This window comes from Somniosus microcephalus, chromosome 4 (assembly GCF_052327205.1).
Source record: "Somniosus microcephalus isolate GS21.2 chromosome 4, FLI_Smic_1.0, whole genome shotgun sequence".
NCBI classification, from domain to species: domain Eukaryota; kingdom Metazoa; phylum Chordata; class Chondrichthyes; order Squaliformes; family Somniosidae; genus Somniosus; species Somniosus microcephalus.
Window position 1 is genome coordinate 45,332,828 of NC_140990.1, and position 19,447 is coordinate 45,352,274.

The 19,447-nt window shown below is 50.3% G+C and overlaps 1 protein-coding gene and 1 pseudogene across 1 annotated transcript; both read right to left on the reverse strand.

Moving 5' to 3' along the window:
- Positions 1-5,089: 5,089 nt before the first annotated feature.
- On the reverse strand, positions 5,090-7,317 carry LOC147118786 (uncharacterized). The gene has a single exon (XM_085983969.1). The coding sequence runs from the start codon at positions 6,440-6,442 to the stop codon at positions 5,090-5,092; it is 1,353 nt and encodes a 450-aa protein (XP_085840095.1). The 5' UTR covers positions 6,443-7,317.
- Positions 7,318-12,320: 5,003 nt separating this feature from the next.
- Positions 12,321-19,447, reverse strand: part of LOC147118787 (uncharacterized) — a 142,908-nt pseudogene continuing 135,781 nt past the window's right edge.

The window sequence follows — 19,447 nt, forward strand, 5'->3', positions numbered from 1 at the left end:
CCCTCCCCTTTCCCCCCCATTCCCCCCTCCCCTTTCCCCCCATTCCCCCTCCCCTTTCCCCCCATTCCCTCCCTCCCCTCCATTCCCTCCATTCCCCCCCTTCCTCCCCCTCCCCTTCCCCCTCCCCTTTCCCCCCATTCCCTCTCCCCTTTCCCCCCCATTCCCTCTCCCCTTTCCCCCATTCCCCCTCCCCATTCCCCCCTCCCCTTCCCCCCCATTCCCCCCCTCCCCTTTCCCCCCTCCCCCCCTTTCCCCCCCATTCCCCCCTCCCCTTTCCCCCCCTCCCCTTTTGTCGAGGAAATTAACTATCAGACGGAGACCTCGAGGTTCGCTTTCGGAATTTATTACGTGATATCTCGGAGAGTCTGCAGCAGTCCCTACTGCTCACCAGCACTCTAAATTACTAATGTACAGCGCTCATAGTTATACAGCAAGGTAAACAACTTCATGTGATTAGCTTACATTACATTTCAACATATGGTTTCATAGGTTCCATTGTTCTCAAGAAACAGATTAACATGTTCACATTTTATCACCAGATGTCCTAAGCCAAAAGGTCAGCTTGACTTCATTATGGCAGTCAGCAGTTCTTTTAGTTTTAACCAGTTTAGTGTATTTGTTCAATTAGTAAAGTGGTCAAGTATCCCAGCATGCCTTAATGTTTAATACGTTTTCTCCCACAATTCCCTCCTTGTTGATCTTTACTGATCAACACTGCTTTACGGCATTGTATTCAGTTCGTTTTCATAGGGAGGATAATATCCCTTTGGGAAAGGACGCATTTTTAGACAATCTTCTTCATCATAGTCATCCTGGTTTGCTCTTTTTCTTTCCTTTCAAGTACTTTTGTAGCTCTTGTTACAGATGCTACTGATTCTACTGTTTGCGCTAACAGATATCTCACTCTTACCCACATTATACAAATTAATATAAATAAAACTCCTGTCACTACACAAAATATAACCATCGGGTGAACAAACAATTCCAGCACTGCGGATGCTTTAGGTGACCATCCGTTAAACACATCCCACCAGTGGTGTACCGTCAAATCTGTTATTTGTGTAGCTATTTGAATCAAACCTTGCTCATCATAATCCATCACTGCTTTTAAATGGTGCAGATCTCTTCCTCTTTTCGCTAAGGCTTCTGCTATCTTTTCATTGTTTTTCAAAAATTTCGTCAGATTAGCCAAATTAACTGTAGGGGGGGCATTTTCTATCCCCAATACAGTTCTTCTTTGCATTACCGTAGCCCATTTTCCCAACTGATATGTCTTGTTGGTATGTGGGTCAAACACAGTAACAACTTATGTTCACTCCTTTTTCCCATTTTATACTTAGAGTTATATTAGATCCTTGGCTAAATACTATTTTATCCATCCCAGATTTCATTTCGAACATCCCACAGGCTTTGCAATTAATCGTCCAATTAGCAAATGCACAAATGGTGCCATTGTTACAAGTGTAAGCTCCCTGTGATTGGTTACTGTCTCTCGCCTTCCACCCTAACTGGCCTGCCCATTCTGTTTTTTGTTTTTTTAGTAGGCAGGATGGTCCAGGCGGCTGTCCTTATTACACATAGGCCGATTATTATCATCTGGTTTAACATATTTCCTGATTTATCCTAGAAATCTTTAAATTTTCCTAATTATTGTTGTACAGCATTAAATATAAACATATATAGCAATCCGAAAGTAATCAGTCCTTCAGTGGAGTGCCAAATTATGGTGGGCACGGATCTTTTCCTGTTTCTGAAGTGGTGTCTGGTGCAGTATGTTTATACTCCACCTCCGGTGTTTCCTCCGGATGATGCAACTTGCACCTTGTAGCGTGTACCCAATCAGGTTTTTCTTTCAATTTGAGAGCTGTTCGAGTTGTAAGCAGCACCAAATATGGTCCTTTCCACCTAGGAGAAAAAGATTCTTTATTTAGCGCTTTCACATAAACTTGATCTCCGGGTTTAAAGGGGTGCATGTTTCCTTCTGTGGGGCGCGTCTGGGCCTGTCTCACTTTCTCATGTATTCTTCCTGCTCTTTCACACATGGCCTGAGCATATTTTAATGATTTTTCATCATTCCAAATTAATGCCACCTTCTCTGGAGTCATGGGTGGGCGTGTGCCTGTTGTCATAGGCCGGCCCATCAAGATCTCATGTGGTGTCAGACCTGTGTTTCTATTTTTCTGATTTCTCAGGGCATACATTACTACTGGCACGGCATCCGACCATTGCAACCCATTTTGCTGGCATACTTTGGTTAGGGCGGCCTTGATTTCCCCATTCACTCTTTCCACTATTCCTGAGGATTGTGGCTGGTAAGGTATGTGCAATTTCCATTGAAATCCAAGGGCTTCAGTTAAGTTTTTTATCAGTTTGCTGGTGAAATGAGTTCCTCTGTCACTGTTTATTCCCATAGGTATTCCAAATCTAGGTATTATTTCTTTTAGCAGAATGCTTACTACTGTTCTGGCATCAGCCCTCCTAGTGGGGTATGCCTCTAGCCATCTGGAGAACATATCTACTATTACCAGTATGTACTTAAATCCTTTTACTGCGGGCATATGTACAAAATCTATCTGTAGATTCTCAAAGGGCAGCTCTGGTTGGGGTAGGTGATCAAAATTTGCGGGCGATTTCCCTCTATTGTTCTGCTGACGTACTAAACACGTTCTGGCAACTTTTTCAATTGTTACCGTTATTCCTGGTGCATACCATTGTTGGGACAATGCAAGTGCCATCCCTCCTTTGCCCATGTGAGCCTGTCCATGTGCCAGGCGAGACAGGGGCAAAAACAAGCTTCGTGGGCAAACCACTCGGCCATCAGGATGCATCCATATATCATGATCTTGATAGCAACCTGCCTTACTCCAAGTACGTTTTTCTTGGACTGTTGCCTGACTTTGGGCCTGTCGTAGTAGATCAGCATCAATGCTACTAGGAAGTTCTGGAGGAAAGTTACTAACGGTATTTTTGGCGGCTTGAAGCTGTGGGGCCTGCCTCAGTGCGACCTCTTTAGCCGCACTATCAGCAAACCTATTTCCACACGAGACTTCATCACCTGCCATGGTGTGGGCCTCACATTTTAGTACTGCAATTTTGCTTGGCAACTGAATAGCCTCCAACAAATTTAACACCATTTGCGCATGCTTAATAGATTTTCCTGAGGATGTAATAAAACCTCTGTTTTTCCACAATTGTCCAAAATCATGCACTACCCCAAATGCATAACGGGAGTCAGTATAGATATTGACACTTTGATCTTTAGCCAAAATACAGGCTCTGGTTAATGCATATAGTTCAGCTGCTTGTGCAGATGTGCCAGGTGGCAACGCATAAGCTGCCAATAATTCATGAGGAGTCACCACCGCATAACTTGCTAATAGTTGATCATCACTGGGTCGATGCGAAGAACCATCCGTGAAGAGGATCAAGTCAGGATTATCAATAGGATCACTTAACAAATCTGGCCTGGGTGTAGTGGTGGCTTCAACAGTTAACAAGCAGTCGTGTTCTGGTTCACCTGGGTATTCTGTTGGTATTGGCACGAAGGTCGCCGGGTTGACAGCTGGTGATCGCTGGTAGGTATAATTAGAGTGTGACAAGAGGATTATCTCATACCCAGCCCTTCTTGCCACCGTAAAGTGCTGAGTAGCTGCCGAATTTAATAATAGCAGCACTGCGTGGGGAACAATTACCACACAAGGGTGATCAAGCACAATAGGGATGGATTTTTCCACTATTGTGGCGGTTGCAGCAATGGCTCGTAAGCAGGCTGGCATGCCTCTCACTACGGCTGGTAAGGCTACAGAGTAATATGCTACAGGCCTTTTTCCTCCCCCATGTTCTTGTGCCAGTACTCCTGTTGCAAAGCCTTCTCTTTCATTGACGTATAACTGAAAAGGCTTATTATACTTAGGTAGTCCTAATGCGGGAGCACTGACCATAGCTTTTTTTAAGATCCCTGAATGCCTTATCTCGTTCTGGCGTCCATTCGACTATGGGGGGCTCTGTCTGCAGCGTAGCTGATCGTAAGACTGCATCCATTTCTCTGTAGTCATATATCCATTGTCTACAATAACCCACCATTCCCAGAAACAACAAAATGTCTTTCTTTGTTCACGGGATCAGCACTTTATCCACTGCTCTTATTCTTTCCAGTCCCAATCTTCGCTGTCCATACTCCAACTGAAAACCCAAATACTGGACGGATGTTTGGCAAAATTGCAACTTCTCGGAGGACACCCTGTGTCCCCTGCTAGCCAGATGCTGGAGCAATTTTATAGTATCTTTATAGCAGTCTGGCCCCGTTCGGGAGGGAACCAAAAGGTCATCTGCGTACTGCATTAAGGTGGAATGATCCGATAACTGACATTCCTCCAAGTCATTTTTAACCACTGCTGCATACACCGCAGGACTTTCAGTATACCCCTGGGGCAACCTGCTCCAGGTATATTGCTGATTTTTATGGTGAACCAACATTCCCAGGCCTTTATCTCCAAAGAATAAATAAGGTGAAATCTGCAGCAATTCTGGCTGGTTTAGGTATGAGCAAACCAATTCTTGATAATTGGGTGTTTCTTTATGCGTGTACCATGCCGTACAATGGGTCCGTTTCTTTTCTCTACTGGTTTCAATTAGATATTGTAAATACTGCCCCTGAGGATCTTCCAATTCCTGCAAGGCTTGGTATACATTTTTTACCAATTGGCCATAAGGATTGCTATTCAGCTGCCAGCAGTACAAAATGGGGGCTCCTTCTACTTGCTTTTCCTCTATCGTTAAATTCATTAGCTGATGAGTTTGTATTTGAGGCAGTTCCATGAACATGCCGTCTCGAGTGCAGTATATAACTGCTCCCAATTTACATAAAGCCTGTCTTCCCAACATAGGGAGAGGGGCGGTCTGAGAAATTATGAGGGTGTCTGTGACGGATTGCCCGTGCACTTGAATTTCGGTAGGTTTGGAGAGGGGTTCTAATATAGGGATACCGGCTACTCCCATGCTTACAACGTTAAATTGACTGGCGGGTATACCCACGGAGGGGGGTACAGAGGACATTGTTGCACCGGTATCGACCAGAAGGTCCAAATGGCTATTTCCTATCCATATTTACCAGAGCAGTAACTACGTCCGCCCAGGGCTGAGTCTGCCAATTTAGATTAATCATTTTAAAGGCTTGAGCTTGAAAGGGTAACATGCGAGTAACTTCTCCTATGTCACTATGCTTTTTGGCTCCTCTCATTATAGCCTCTTTACCTCTATGTTCTAACCAGTGAGCAAAAGACTCATTTCCCTGGTCCAGTTGTACATCATCTTGTCGCCAATCTCCATTTTCTCCCGGGGGAGCAGCAAATCCGTCCCTTAGGGTCGACCATGAGGACCCATACGCACATTTTAGCAGCATTAGCACATCCCCAGGAAGAAGGCTGTAAATGGTACACATTTGTTCTAGCCAATTATGAAAGGCAGTGGGCTTCTTTAAGGGGTCTGGTGCCTCGGCTATCATAGCTCTAGCTTCCGCTGGGGACCATGGTTTTAACACTGCCACCTCTCCTATCATGACTCGAGGAAGTTGATGGGTAGTAGTGTCAGGTTCGAGCGCGCCTCTGTCTCTAGGGGCTGTTTCTTTTGTTTGTGACCTAGTTGTAGGTCCGTTACGTGAGGGTAGGTCCTGTACATTACTACCAGGCAGTGCAGCAGCTCCTGCTCCGAGTGCCTCTGCTGGAGGAGGAGGTTCAATTACGGGTTCATCTGCGGGTGGGGGTGGAGCTCCAGGCTGTGCCCCTGGTAGGGGTACAACTGGCTGTGGTGCCGCTAGACTTGCTGGATTGTATGGAGGCGGCGCCGGAAATCGTGCCGGTTGCAGTCTTAGAGCAGCCGCTATCATTAGTAAATTATTTAACTCTTCCCCCATCTCAACCGGATCTCCCGCTGGGGTTCGGGGATACATTCCCACAACAGGAGCCTTAGGCAGCACCTCTTCCTTTTTCTGACTAGCCTCAGCCTCTTCCTGTTTCCCCTTCTTCTTTGGGGGTTGGTGTCTCTTTGCTACTTCCATCCACCTAGCAAAGCACCATAACATATAGGGGGTGTCCCACTCAGGATCCCCTCCTTCATTTCTAGTAATTTCTTCCCATTCTTTTATTAAAGGTATTTTAAAACTTCCCCCATAAGGCCAATCTCCACCCGACCATCCATACAGATCACTACTAAAAGTTACTGCATACCGATCGTCTCCTGTTTCTTTTATTACAGTATCGGCTGGCGATCCCGGTGGAACGATGGGATCTCCTACCTTTTTTCGATGTTGCACGAGCTTTTTTATTCTGTCATTCGTTCTTTTACATATCTTGATTTTACCATTTGCAACCTCCTGTTTTACCTTGCCTCGGGCTCCTTTCTTGGCAGGATCGGACGAATCCGCTCGACTGCCGTTATTTCCCATCTTCTCCTTACTCCTGTAACTTAGTTTTAAACTTACTGGTTATACAACCGCGGGTTATTTTATATACACAAAATACAATGAGCGCTCACCGGTTTTTCCATCCGCGAGTCTCGAAGTCAACCCTTTATTTTCTTTGTAGCTACTTAATTCGGTGCCATAGTCTTTTCTCTCTTCTCAGCAGTCTTGCCTCAGCCCGACAGGATTCTTGGCTCAGCATGAGTCACCGGCCGGATAACTAGGCAACCGCGCACCGTCCCCCTTTCAGCTGGGACGCGCTAGGTGCTCTCCCCCTTTCAGCTGGGAGGCACCGGGCACTTTCCTTTTATTTTTAGGAGAGTCCCTTTTTAAATTTCCTTTGTCTAATTGGAGCCTAAGCGGGCCAAGTGATATACAAGGTCGACGCTATACCCAACTTAGACCTTCTTAGTTCTTTTGGATCCCGTTGTTAGGGATCCTGTACGACTACGCCAAATTCTGTCGAGGAAATTAACTATCAGACGGAGACTTCGAGGTTCGCTTTAGGAATTTATTACGTGATATCACGGAGGGTCTGCAGCAGTCCCTACTGCTCACCAGCACTCTAAATTACTAATGTACAGCGCTCATAGTTATACAGCAAGGTAAACAACTTCATGTGATTAGCTTACGTTACATTTCAACATATGGTTTCATAGGTTCCATTGTTCTCAAGAAACAGATTAACATGTTCACATTTTATCACCAGATGTCCTAAGCCAAAAGGTCAGCTTGACTTCATTATGGCAGTCAGCAGTTCTTTTAGTTTTAACCAGTTTAGTGTCCTTTGTTCAATTAGTAAAGTGGTCAAGTATCCCAGCATGCCTTAATGTTTAATACGTTTTCTCCCACACCTTTCCACCCCCATTCCCCCCTCCCCTTCCCCCCTCCCCTCACCCTCCCTTCCCCCAGTCGCGCTCTCTTCCCTCCCTTTCCCACCTTCCCATTCCCCCCTTCCCATTCCCCCCTTCCCCTTCCCCCCTTCCCTTTCCCCCTCCCTCCCCCCCCGCTTTCCCCCCTCCCTCCCCCCCGCTTTCCCCCCTCCCTCCCCCCCGCTTTCCCCCCTTCCCTTCCCCCCCCGCTTTTCCCCCCTCCCTTCCCCCCCGCTTTTCCACCTTCCCTTCCCCCCCGCTTTTCCACCCTCCCTTCCCCCCCGCTTTTCCACCCTCCCTTCCCCCCCGCTTTCCCCCCTCCCTTCCCCCCTCCCTTCCCCCCTCGCTTTCCCCCCTCCCTTCCCCCCCCCGCTTCCCCCCTGCTTTCCCCCCTCCCTTCCCCCCAGTCGCTCTCTCTTCCCCCCCCGTCGCTCTCTCTTCCCCCCCCAGTCGCTCTCTCTTCCCCCCCAGTCGCTCTCTCTTCCCCCCCAGTCGCTCTCTCTTCCCCCCCAGTCGCTCTCTCTTCCCCCCCAGTCGCTCTCTCTTCCCCCCCAGTCGCTCTCTCTTCCCCCCCAGTCGCTCTCTCTTCCCCCCCAGTCGCTCTCTCTTCCCCCCCAGTCGCTCTCTCTTCCCCCCCAGTCGCTCTCTCTTCCCCCCCAGTCGCTCTCTCTTCCCCCCCAGTCGCTCTCTCTTCCCCCCCAGTCGCTCTCTCTTCCCCCCCAGTCGCTCTCTCTTCCCCCCCAGTCGCTCTCTCTTCCCCCCCAGTCGCTCTCTCTTCCCCCCCAGTCGCTCTCTCTTCCCCCCCAGTCGCTCTCTCTTCCCCCCCAGTCGCTCTCTCTTCCCCCCCAGTCGCTCTCTCTTCCCCCCCAGTCGCTCTCTCTTCCCCCCCAGTCGCTCTCTCTTCCCCCCCAGTCGCTCTCTCTTCCCCCCCAGTCGCTCTCTCTTCCCCCCCAGTCGCTCTCTCTTCCCCCCCAGTCGCTCTCTCTTCCCCCCCAGTCGCTCTCTCTTCTCCCCCAGTCGCTCTCTCTTCCCCCCCAGTCGCTCTCTCTTCCCCCCCAGTCGCTCTCTCTTCCCCCCCAGTCGCTCTCTCTTCCCCCCCAGTCGCTCTCTCTTCCCCCCCAGTCGCTCTCTCTTCCCCCCCAGTCGCTCTCTCTTCCCCCCCAGTCGCTCTCTCTTCCCCCCCAGTCGCTCTCTCTTCCCCCCCAGTCGCTCTCTCTTCCCCCCCAGTCGCTCTCTCTTCCCCCCCAGTCGCTCTCTCTTCCCCCCCAGTCGCTCTCTCTTCCCCCCCAGTCGCTCTCTCTTCCCCCCCAGTCGCTCTCTCTTCCCCCCCAGTCGCTCTCTCTTCCCCCCCAGTCGCTCTCTCTTCCCCCCCAGTCGCTCTCTCTTCCCCCCCAGTCGCTCTCTCTTCCCCCCCAGTCGCTCTCTCTTCCCCCCAGTCGCTCTCTCTTCTCCCCCAGTCGCTCTCTCTTCCCCCCCAGTCGCTCTCTCTTCCCCCCCAGTCGCTCTCTCTTCCCCCCCAGTCGCTCTCTCTTCCCCCCCAGTCGCTCTCTCTTCCCCCCCAGTCGCTCTCTCTTCCCCCCCAGTCGCTCTCTCTTCCCCCCCAGTCGCTCTCTCTTCCCCCCCAGTCGCTCTCTCTTCCCCCCCAGTCGCTCTCTCTTCCCCCCCAGTCGCTCTCTCTTCCCCCCCAGTCGCTCTCTCTTCCCCCCCAGTCGCTCTCTCTTCCCCCCCAGTCGCTCTCTCTTCCCCCCCAGTCGCTCTCTCTTCCCCCCCAGTCGCTCTCTCTTCCCCCCCAGTCGCTCTCTCTTCCCCCCCAGTCGCTCTCTCTTCCCCCCCAGTCGCTCTCTCTTCCCCCCCAGTCGCTCTCTCTTCCCCCCCAGTCGCTCTCTCTTCCCCCCCAGTCGCTCTCTCTTCCCCCCCAGTCGCTCTCTCTTCCCCCCCAGTCGCTCTCTCTTCCCCCCCAGTCGCTCTCTCTTCCCCCCCAGTCGCTCTCTCTTCCCCCCCAGTCGCTCTCTCTTCCCCCCCAGTCGCTCTCTCTTCCCCCCAGTCGCTCTCTCTTCCCCCCCAGTCGCTCTCTCTTCCCCCCCAGTCGCTCTCTCTTCCCCCCCAGTCGCTCTCTCTTCCCCCCCAGTCGCTCTCTCTTCCCCCCAGTCGCTCTCTCTTCCCCCCCAGTCGCTCTCTCTTCCCCCCCAGTCGCTCTCTCTTCCCCCCCAGTCGCTCTCTCTTCCCCCCCAGTCGCTCTCTCTTCCCCCCCAGTCGCTCTCTCTTCCCCCCCAGTCGCTCTCTCTTCCCCCCCAGTCGCTCTCTCTTCCCCCCCAGTCGCTCTCTCTTCCCCCCCAGTCGCTCTCTCTTCCCCCCCAGTCGCTCTCTCTTCCCCCCCAGTCGCTCTCTCTTCCCCCCCAGTCGCTCTCTCTTCCCCCCCAGTCGCTCTCTCTTCCCCCCCAGTCGCTCTCTCTTCCCCCCCAGTCGCTCTCTCTTCCCCCCCAGTCGCTCTCTCTTCCCCCCCAGTCGCTCTCTCTTCCCCCCCAGTCGCTCTCTCTTCCCCCCCAGTCGCTCTCTCTTCCCCCCCAGTCGCTCTCTCTTCCCCCCCAGTCGCTCTCTCTTCCCCCCCAGTCGCTCTCTCTCCCCCCCAGTCGCTCTCTCTTCCCCCCCAGTCGCTCTCTCTTCCCCCCCAGTCGCTCTCTCTTCCCCCCCAGTCGCTCTCTCTTCCCCCCCAGTCGCTCTCTCTTCCCCCCCAGTCGCTCTCTCTTCCCCCCCAGTCGCTCTCTCTTCCCCCCCAGTCGCTCTCTCTTCCCCCCCAGTCGCTCTCTCTTCCCCCCCAGTCGCTCTCTCTTCCCCCCCAGTCGCTCTCTCTTCCCCCCCAGTCGCTCTCTCTTCCCCCCCAGTCGCTCTCTCTTCCCCCCCAGTCGCTCTCTCTTCCCCCCCAGTCGCTCTCTCTTCCCCCCCAGTCGCTCTCTCTTCCCCCCCAGTCGCTCTCTCTTCCCCCCCAGTCGCTCTCTCTTCCCCCCCAGTCGCTCTCTCTTCCCCCCCAGTCGCTCTCTCTTCCCTCCCAGTCGCTCTCTCTTCCCCCCCAGTCGCTCTCTCTTCCCCCCCAGTCGCTCTCTCTTCCCCCCCAGTCGCTCTCTCTTCCCCCCCAGTCGCTCTCTCTTCCCCCCCAGTCGCTCTCTCTTCCCCCCCAGTCGCTCTCTCTTCCCCCCCAGTCGCTCTCTCTTCCCCCCCAGTCGCTCTCTCTTCCCCCCCAGTCGCTCTCTCTTCCCCCCCAGTCGCTCTCTCTTCCCCCCCAGTCGCTCTCTCTTCCCCCCCAGTCGCTCTCTCTTCCCCCCCAGTCGCTCTCTCTTCCCCCCCAGTCGCTCTCTCTTCCCCCCCAGTCGCTCTCTCTTCCCCCCCAGTCGCTCTCTCTTCCCCCCCAGTCGCTCTCTCTTCCCCCCCAGTCGCTCTCTCTTCCCCCCCAGTCGCTCTCTCTTCCCCCCAGTCGCTCTCTCTTCCCCCCCAGTCGCTCTCTCTTCCCCCCCAGTCGCTCTCTCTTCCCCCCCAGTCGCTCTCTCTTCCCCCCCCAGTCGCTCTCTCTTCCCCCCCAGTCGCTCTCTCTTCCCCCCCAGTCGCTCTCTCTTCCCCCCCAGTCGCTCTCTCTTCCCCCCCAGTCGCTCTCTCTTCCCCCCCAGTCGCTCTCTCTTCCCCCCCAGTCGCTCTCTCTTCCCCCCCAGTCGCTCTCTCTTCCCCCCCAGTCGCTCTCTCTTCCCCCCCAGTCGCTCTCTCTTCCCCCCCAGTCGCTCTCTCTTCCCCCCCAGTCGCTCTCTCTTCCCCCCCAGTCGCTCTCTCTTCCCCCCCAGTCGCTCTCTCTTCCCCCCAGTCGCTCTCTCTTCCCCCCAGTCGCTCTCTCTTCCCCCGCAGTCGCTCTCTCTCTCTCTCTCTCTCTCTTCCAACAACAACATGCCCTCGAAAAAGCCTCGGCACCGTCGGGCACTCCAGCTAGTAAAGTATAAATTGATCCTGTACCTCTCCCCATTAATCCTGGGCTCCACACGGGGCGAATCCTGCTCCTGTTTCCCTTCCTGTAACAGCACCGAGCTAATCCCAGCCCATAATGAGCAGGGCTCAGGGAGGCTGGTTGCTAGGCACTGCAGTGATGTCATAAAGCAGGGCCATTCAGCCCAGCTGGTCGTCTCCTTGTCCCTTTAAAGGTGGAGAGCCGGGACACCCTGTCTCCAAACACATCCCACCTGTTCATACTGAGAATCCCCGGGGAAGGCCCAAGGCCCAAGGCCCAGAGTGTGGAACACAACCAAGGGGGAAAGAGGAGGAGAGAAGGGGAGGTACATCAAGGAGTCGGGACTGAGGGACACCAAGCTTCAGTTTTAGAGCCTGTAGACTTCAGGAGGGGAAGAGTGAGTTCAGTAGTTTTAGGATCCAGGGAGAGAACAAGGAGCAGATGGGGAGACTGGTGTGGATTCCAGCACAGTGAGGATGTCGGGGGAGGGAGATTGTGTCGGGCCGTGTATTAGGGGTGTAGGAGGGACAAGAGAGGAAAGGTCAGAGGAGCAATTACAGCAGCAGTGCCCATAAATTGTGAGAGAGAGAGAGAAGGTGGGGGTTCGAGTGGACCAGGGACAGTCTGTTAAACTCTCGGTTTGCTGTGACCAGTTTTCCTTCGTGTAGCCCAGTGACACAAACAGCCCATTAAACTCCACCAATGGCCTTTGGTCTGGTGAGGTCTCCCTTTGTGAAACATCGGCTGTTGTTAAAGCTTTTCATTCTGACACGCTCACACTGAGAAATGAGCTGCAGAACTGCCAAAACTGTCAGCTTTAAGGAGACGTTTCCCTTTGGAGATCGGATTGTCCATTGAGTATGATTAAATTGATGTTAAAGTAACAAGGCTGCTTTGCCCCGTAACAATAACAGATTACCAGAATATTTCCCATCGGTTAAAATCCAATGTTACAGGGACTCACTGCCCTGGATGGTTGAAGTGGACCCTGTGATATAATAGAATTTTCTGTCCTGTCAGACTTGGACATCTTGTAGATCCATCTTTTAACAAGTTGTGGGAATTCAGTTCTCAGATGGATTCCACTCAGTTTGTAACAAGTCCTCAATCAGCTCGTCTTATTGTCGAGATATCAAGGACTTGACACACTGCGTGTGTGTGAAACAAAGCTCATTTATTTGACATTGGTACAGATTAAACTCCAGCCCAGTTATAGGGGTTACTAACATCAGCTGAAACAAACCCCAACTGTCAGAATGAATATAGTTCAGTCCTGGATGTGATTAACAGCAGAATCCAACCCCTGCAGTCACTTGTGAACTCGCTGGTGTGTCCGCAGGTTGGACGACTGAGTGAATCCCTTCCCACACACGGAGCAGGTGAACAGCCTCTCCTCAGTGTGAACTCGCTGGTGTGTCCGCAGGTTGGATAAATGAGTGAATCCCTTTGCACACTCGGGTCAGGTGAACGGCCTCTCCCCAGTGTGAATTCGCTGGTGTGTCAGCAGATCCTTTGTGCTTTTAAAGCTCTTCTCACACTCAGAACATTTAAAAGGTCTCTTATTAGTGTGATCCCACACACAGAGCAGGTGAATGGCTTCTCCCCAGTGTGAACTCGCTGGTGTGTCTGCAGGTGGGAAGAATGAGCAAATCCTTTCCCACATACGGAGCAGGAGAATAACCTCTCCCTGGTGTGAGCTTGCTTGTGTGCCAGCAGGTTAGATGAACGAGTGAACCCCTTCCCACATACGGAGCAGGTAAACGACCTCTCCCTGGTGTGAACTTGCTGGTGTTTCGGCAGGTTGGATGAGTGGGCAAATGTCTTTGCACAGTGAGAGCACCTGAATGGTCTCTCATCACTGTGAACTCGCTGGTGTGTCAGCAGGTGGTTAGACTGAGAAAATCCCTTCACACACAATGAGCAGGTGAACGGCCTCTCCCCAGTGTGAATTTGCTGGTGTTTCAGCAGGTTTGATGATTCTTTGAAAGTCTTCAGGCAGTGAGAGCAACTGAACGGCCTCTCCCCGGTGTGACTGCGTTGATGAGTTTCGAGCTCAGACGGGTAATTGAATCCCTTCCCACAGTCCCCACATTTCCATGGTTTCTCCATGGTGCGGGTGTCCTTGTGTCTGTCCAGGTTGGATGATCAGTTGAAGCCTCGTCCACACACAGAACACGTGTATGGTTTCTCCCCGCTGTGAACAGTGCGATGTTTTTTCAGACTGTGTAACTGGTTAAAGTTCTTTCCACAGTAAGTGCACTGGAACACTCTCACTCGGGTGTGTGTCTCGGTGCTTTTCCAGTCACACTGATGTTTGAAAGCTTTTCCCACAGACAGAACAGACAAACATTTCTCCTTCCACATTCAAAGGCCGATGATATTCAGGTCCTGATGAATTAAGTGAATCTGTCAGATCTTGACGTGATGTTTGGTTTGACTTTGCAGTCTTACAGCCTGTAAACAGAGTTTACAAAAGTCATCACTGCAAAGCAAGGATAGAAAATCAGAACAGACAATTCTAGGTGCTGACTCTGGCTGGGTTCAGTTCTACACTCACTGGTTCTCCTCCCTCTCCTCCCCTGCAGGTGCTGACTCTGGCTGGGTTCAGTTCTACACTCACTGGTTCTCCTCCCTCTCCTCCCCTGAAGGTGCTGACTCTGGCTGGGTTCAGTTCTACACTCACTGATTCTCCTCCCCTGCAGGTGCTGACTCTGGCTGGGTTCAGTTCTACACTCACTGGTTCTCCTCCCTCTCCTCCCCTGCAGGTGCTGACTCTGGCTGGGTTCAGTTCTACACTTACTGGTTCCACTCCCTCTCCTCCCCCGAAGGTGCTGACTCTGGCTGGGTTCAGTTCTACACTCACTGGTTCTCCTCCCTCTCCTCCCCTGCAGGTGCTGACTCTGGCTGGGTTCAGTTCTACACTCACTGGTTCCCCTCCCTCTCCTCCCCTGCAGGTGCTGACTCTGGCTGGGTTCAGTTCTACACTCACTGGTTCTCCTCCCTCTCCTCCCCTGCAGGTGCTGACTCTGGCTGGGTTCAGTTCTACACTCACTGGTTCTCCTCCCTCTCCTCCCCTGAAGGTGCTGACTCTGGCTGGGTTCAGTTCTACACTCACTGATTCTCCTCCCCTGCAGGTGCTGACTCTGGCTGGGTTCAGTTCTACACTCACTGGTTCTCCTCCCTCTCCTCCCCTGCAGGTGCTGACTCTGGCTGGGTTCAGTTCTACACTTACTGGTTCCACTCCCTCTCCTCCCCCGAAGGTGCTGACTCTGGCTGGGTTCAGTTCTACACTCACTGGTTCCCCTCGCTCTCCTCCCCTGAATGTGCTGACTCTGGCTGGGTTCAGTTCTACACTCACTGGTTCCCCTCCCTCTCCTCCCCCGAAGGTGCTGACTCTGGCTGGGTTCAGTTCTACACTCACTGGTTCCCCTCGCTCTCCTCCCCTGAATGTGCTGACTCTGGCTGGGTTCAGTTCTACACTCACTGGTTCCCCTCACTCTCCTCCCCTGAAGGTGCTGACTCTGGCTGGGTTCAGTTCTACACTCACTGGTTCCCCTCCCTCCCCTGAAGGTGCTGACTCTGGCTGGGTTCAGTTCTACACTCCCTGGTTCCCCTCCCTCTCCTCCCCTGAAGGTGCTGACTCTGACTGGGTTCAGTTCTACACTCACTGGTTCATAAGAACATAAGTAATAGGAGCAGGAGTGGGTCATTTAGCCCTTCGAGCCTGCTCTGCCAGTCAATAAGATCATGGCTGATCTTCTATCTCATCTCCACTTTCCTGCACTGTCCCCATATCCCTTGATTCTCTTAATATTCAAAAATCTATCGATCTCTGTCTTGAATATACTCACCGACTGAGCCTCCACAGCCCTCTGGGGTAGAGAATTCCAAAGATTCACCGCCCTCTGAGTGAGGAAATTTCTCTTCATCTCAGTCTTAAATGGCCGACCCCTTATTCTGAGACTGTGACACGCTCCCTGCACCTACTCTGTCAAGCCCTGTAAGAATTTTGTATTGATCAATGAGATCACCTCTCATTCTTCTAAACACTACAGAATATAGGCCTAGTCGACTCAATCTGTCCTCATAGGACAATCCCCCCATCCCGGGAATCAGTCTGGTGAACCTTCGTTGCACTCCCTCTATGGCAAGGAGACCAAAACTGTACACAATACTCCAGGTGTGGTCTCACCAGGGCCCTATACAATTGCAGTAAGACGTCTTTACTCTTATACTCAAATCCTCTTGTAATAAAGGCCCACTTTTCGTGAAGTGCTCCAGCCACTTTATTAAACACACAGCAGAATCACATTAATCTGATAAGAGATCACTTACACACAAGCAGTCAGCGGTGTGGAGCGTCCTGAGAATCCAGCCCCTTTAAGAACATAAGAACATAAGAAATAGGAGCAGGAGTGGGCCATTCGGCCCTTCGAGCCTGCTCCACCATTCAATAAGATCATGTAAGAAGTCACACAACACCAGGTTATAGTTCAACAGCTTTATTTGAAATCACAAGCTTTCGGAGCGCTGCTCCTTCATCAGGTGAAGTAGAGAAATGCATAAAGACACAGCATATATAGTCAGAGAATCATGTCAGATGTTTACAGGTAACCTTTCCAACTGCCATTTATCACACCTCGGCAGAGAGATAATCACAGCAGTCAAAGGTGTGAATGGTGTCCAAACAGGTCAGTCAGGGAAACATTACATCAAAGAACAATGAGGTGGGGTCACAAGGGGTCAAATATTGCAGATGCTGGGGTATTTGCTCCACAGGGTTTCTTTTTTCTGTTCCAGCAATTTAAAAACGAACTGCTTTTTTTATGATCAGCCATGATTGCATTGAATGGCGGAGCAGCCTCGAGGGGCCGAATGGCCTACTCCTGCTCCTATCTTCTATGTTTCTATGTTTAAAACAAGCATCTTCTTGCTCCGCAGTCGATCTCTGGAAGCTCTTTGAATCGGAAGGGTTCTCTCCGGTTGGTGCTCTCACAATCCTGTGCTGGTTCACCTACTGTTGTTCCTCAGTCTACAATCCCTGTTCACTTTGAGCTGAGCACCTTCCTCAATCACACCATCATTCACTTGGAAAGGTTACCTGTAAACATCTGACATGATTCTCTGACTATATAAGCTGTGTCTTTATGCATTTCTCCACTTCACCTGAAGAAGGAGCAGCGCTCCGAAAGCTTGTGATTTCAAATAAAGCTATTGGACTATAACCTGGTGTTGTGTGACTTCTTACATTTGTCCACCCCAGTCCAACTCCGGCATCTCCACACAATAAGATCATGGTTGATCTTCTGCTTCAACTCCATTCACCGGCCCCATCGCCACATCTCTTGATGCCCTTACTGGTCAGAAATCTATCGACTTCTGTTGTGAATATACCCAATGACTGAGCCTCCACAGCCCTCTGGGGTAGAGAATTCCAAAGATTCACCACCCTCTGTGTGAAGAAATTTCATCTCATCTCAGTCCTGAATGGCCGACCCTTTATATTGAGGCTCTGGCCCCTGGTTCTAGACTCCCCAGCCAAGGGAAACATTCTCCCAGCATCCATCCTATCAAGCCCTGTAATAATTTTTTATGCTTCAATGAGATCCCCTCATTCTTCTGAATTCAAGAGAATGCAGGCCTAGTTTACTCAATCTCTTCTCATACGACAGTCCCGCCATCCCAGGAATCAATCTCGTGAACCATCGTTGCACTCCCTCTATGGCAAGTATATCCTTCCTTAGGTAAGGGGACCAAAATTGTACACAGTACTCCAGGTGTGGTCTCACCAAGGCCCTATATAATTGGAGTAAGACTTCTTTATTCCTGTACTCAAATCCTCTTGTAATGAAGGCCAGCATACCATTTGCCTTCCTAATGGCTTGCTGCACCTGCACATTCACTTTCAGTGACTCATGTACAAGGACACCCAGGTCCCTTTGAGTATCTGCATTCCCCAATCTTTCACCATTTAGGAAATACTCTGCCTTTCTGTTTTTTCTACCAAAGTGGATAACTTCACACTTATCCACATTATATTCCATCTGCCATGTTCTCACCCACTCACTGAGCCTGTCGAGATCCCCTTGAAGCCTCTTCACATCCTCTTCACAACTGACACTGCCACCTAGCTTTGTATCATCAGCAAATTTGGAAATGTTACATTTAGTCCCCTCATCCAAATCATTGATATAGATTGTGAATAGCTGGGTCCCAAGCACCGATCCTTGCGGTACCCCACTAGTCACAGATTGCCATCCTGAAAAAGACCTGTTTATCCCTACTCGTTGTTTTGTCTGTTAACCAATTCTCAATCCGTGCCAGTATATTACCCCCAATTCCATGTGCCCTCATTTTGTTCACCAACCTCTTGTGTGGGACCTTATCGAAGGCCTTCTGAAAATCCAGATTCACCACATCTACTGGTTCCCCTTTGTCTACTCCACTAGTTACATCCTCAAAGAACTCCAATAGGTTTGTTAAACAGGATTTTTCCCTTTCATAAATCCATGTTGACTCTGCCCAATCTTACTATTAGTTTCTAAGTGCCCAGTTATTGCATCCTTTAGAATAGATTCCAGCATTTTCCCAACTACTGATGTGAGGCCAACAGGTCCATAGTTCCCCGTTTTCTCTCTTCCCTCCATTCTTAAATAGCGGGGTTACATTTGCTATCCTCCAATCTGCAGGAACCGTTCCAGAATCTATAGAATTTTGGAAGATGACAACCAATGCGTCCACTATTCCAATGGCCACCTCTTTCAAAACCCTAGGATGTAGATCATCCGGTCCTTGGGATTTATCGACTTTTAGTCCCATTAATTTTGCTAGTACTGTTTTTTTTTACTAATAATAATCTCTTTAAGTTCCTCATTCTCGGAACACCCTTGGTTTTCTCGTATTTCTGGGAGGTTTTTTGTGTCTTCCTCTGTGAAGACAGAAACAAAGTATTTACTTAATTTCCCTTCCATTTCCTCATTCCCCATTATAAATTCCCCCGTCTCTGACTGTAAAGGACCTACATTTACCTTCGCCAGTCTTTTCCTTTTTGCATATCTATGGAAGCTTTTACAATCCATTTTTATATTTTTCGCTAGTTTGTGCTCATATTCCATTTTCCCTTTCTTTATCAATTTCTTGGTTCCCCTTTGCTGATTTCCAAAATGATCCCAATCCTCAGGCTGACTGCTTTTTCTGGCAACTTTATAAGTTTCCTCCTTTGACTTAATACTAGCTTTAATTTCTTTTGTTAGCCATGGTTGGATCACTTTTCCTTTTGGGGTTTTTATGCCCTAGAGGAATATATGTTTGTTGCAAATTATGCATTATTATCTTGAATGTTAGCCATTGTATGTCCACCTTCATACCTTTTAGTGTAGTCTCCCAATCTACCATGGCCAACTTGTCCCTCATACCCTTGTTGTTTCCTGTTTAGATTGAAGACCTTAGTTGCAGATTGGACTACATCACTCTCAAACTTAATGTAAACTTCAATCATATTATGGTCACTTGTCCCTAAAGGCCCCTTTTCCACAAGATTATTGATTAGCCCTTTCTCATTACACAGTACCAGATCCAGAATAGCCTGTTCCATGGTTGCTTCCTCCACATTCTGATCCAGGAAACCATCTCACATGCATTCCAAGAATTCGTCCTCCACACCATTAGTGGTAATTTGATTTGCCCAGTCAATATGTAGATTAAAGTCCCCCATGATTACCGTATTGCCCTTGTTACATGCACTTCTAATCTCTTGATTGATACTGTGCCCAACATTACCATTACTGTTTGGTGGCCTATACACAACTCCCACCAATGTTTTCCACCCTTTGCTGTTTCTTAGCTCCACCCAAACTGATTCCAGTTCTGCATCACGATCTGCCAAGCCAAGATCATTTATCTCATACAATAGCAAAATACTGCAGATGCTGGAAATCTGAAATAACAACAGAAAATGCTGGAAATACTCAGCAGGGCAGGCAGCATCCGGGGAGAGAGAAACATTCCAGCCAGTATTTACAGGAGCTGGGACACAGAAAAGCGTCTCATTAAAATCACGGATATATTTGTTCACACAAACCAATAGCCACAAAATACTGAGTAATTTCTCCTTCATTTACAGACGCTCCCTGA

Bases quoted from the DNA above. Each gene is read 5' to 3' on its own strand.
- LOC147118786 (XM_085983969.1), bottom strand. From the start codon at position 6,442: ATGGGAAATAACGGCAGTCGAGCGGATTCGTCCGATCCTGCCAAGAAA.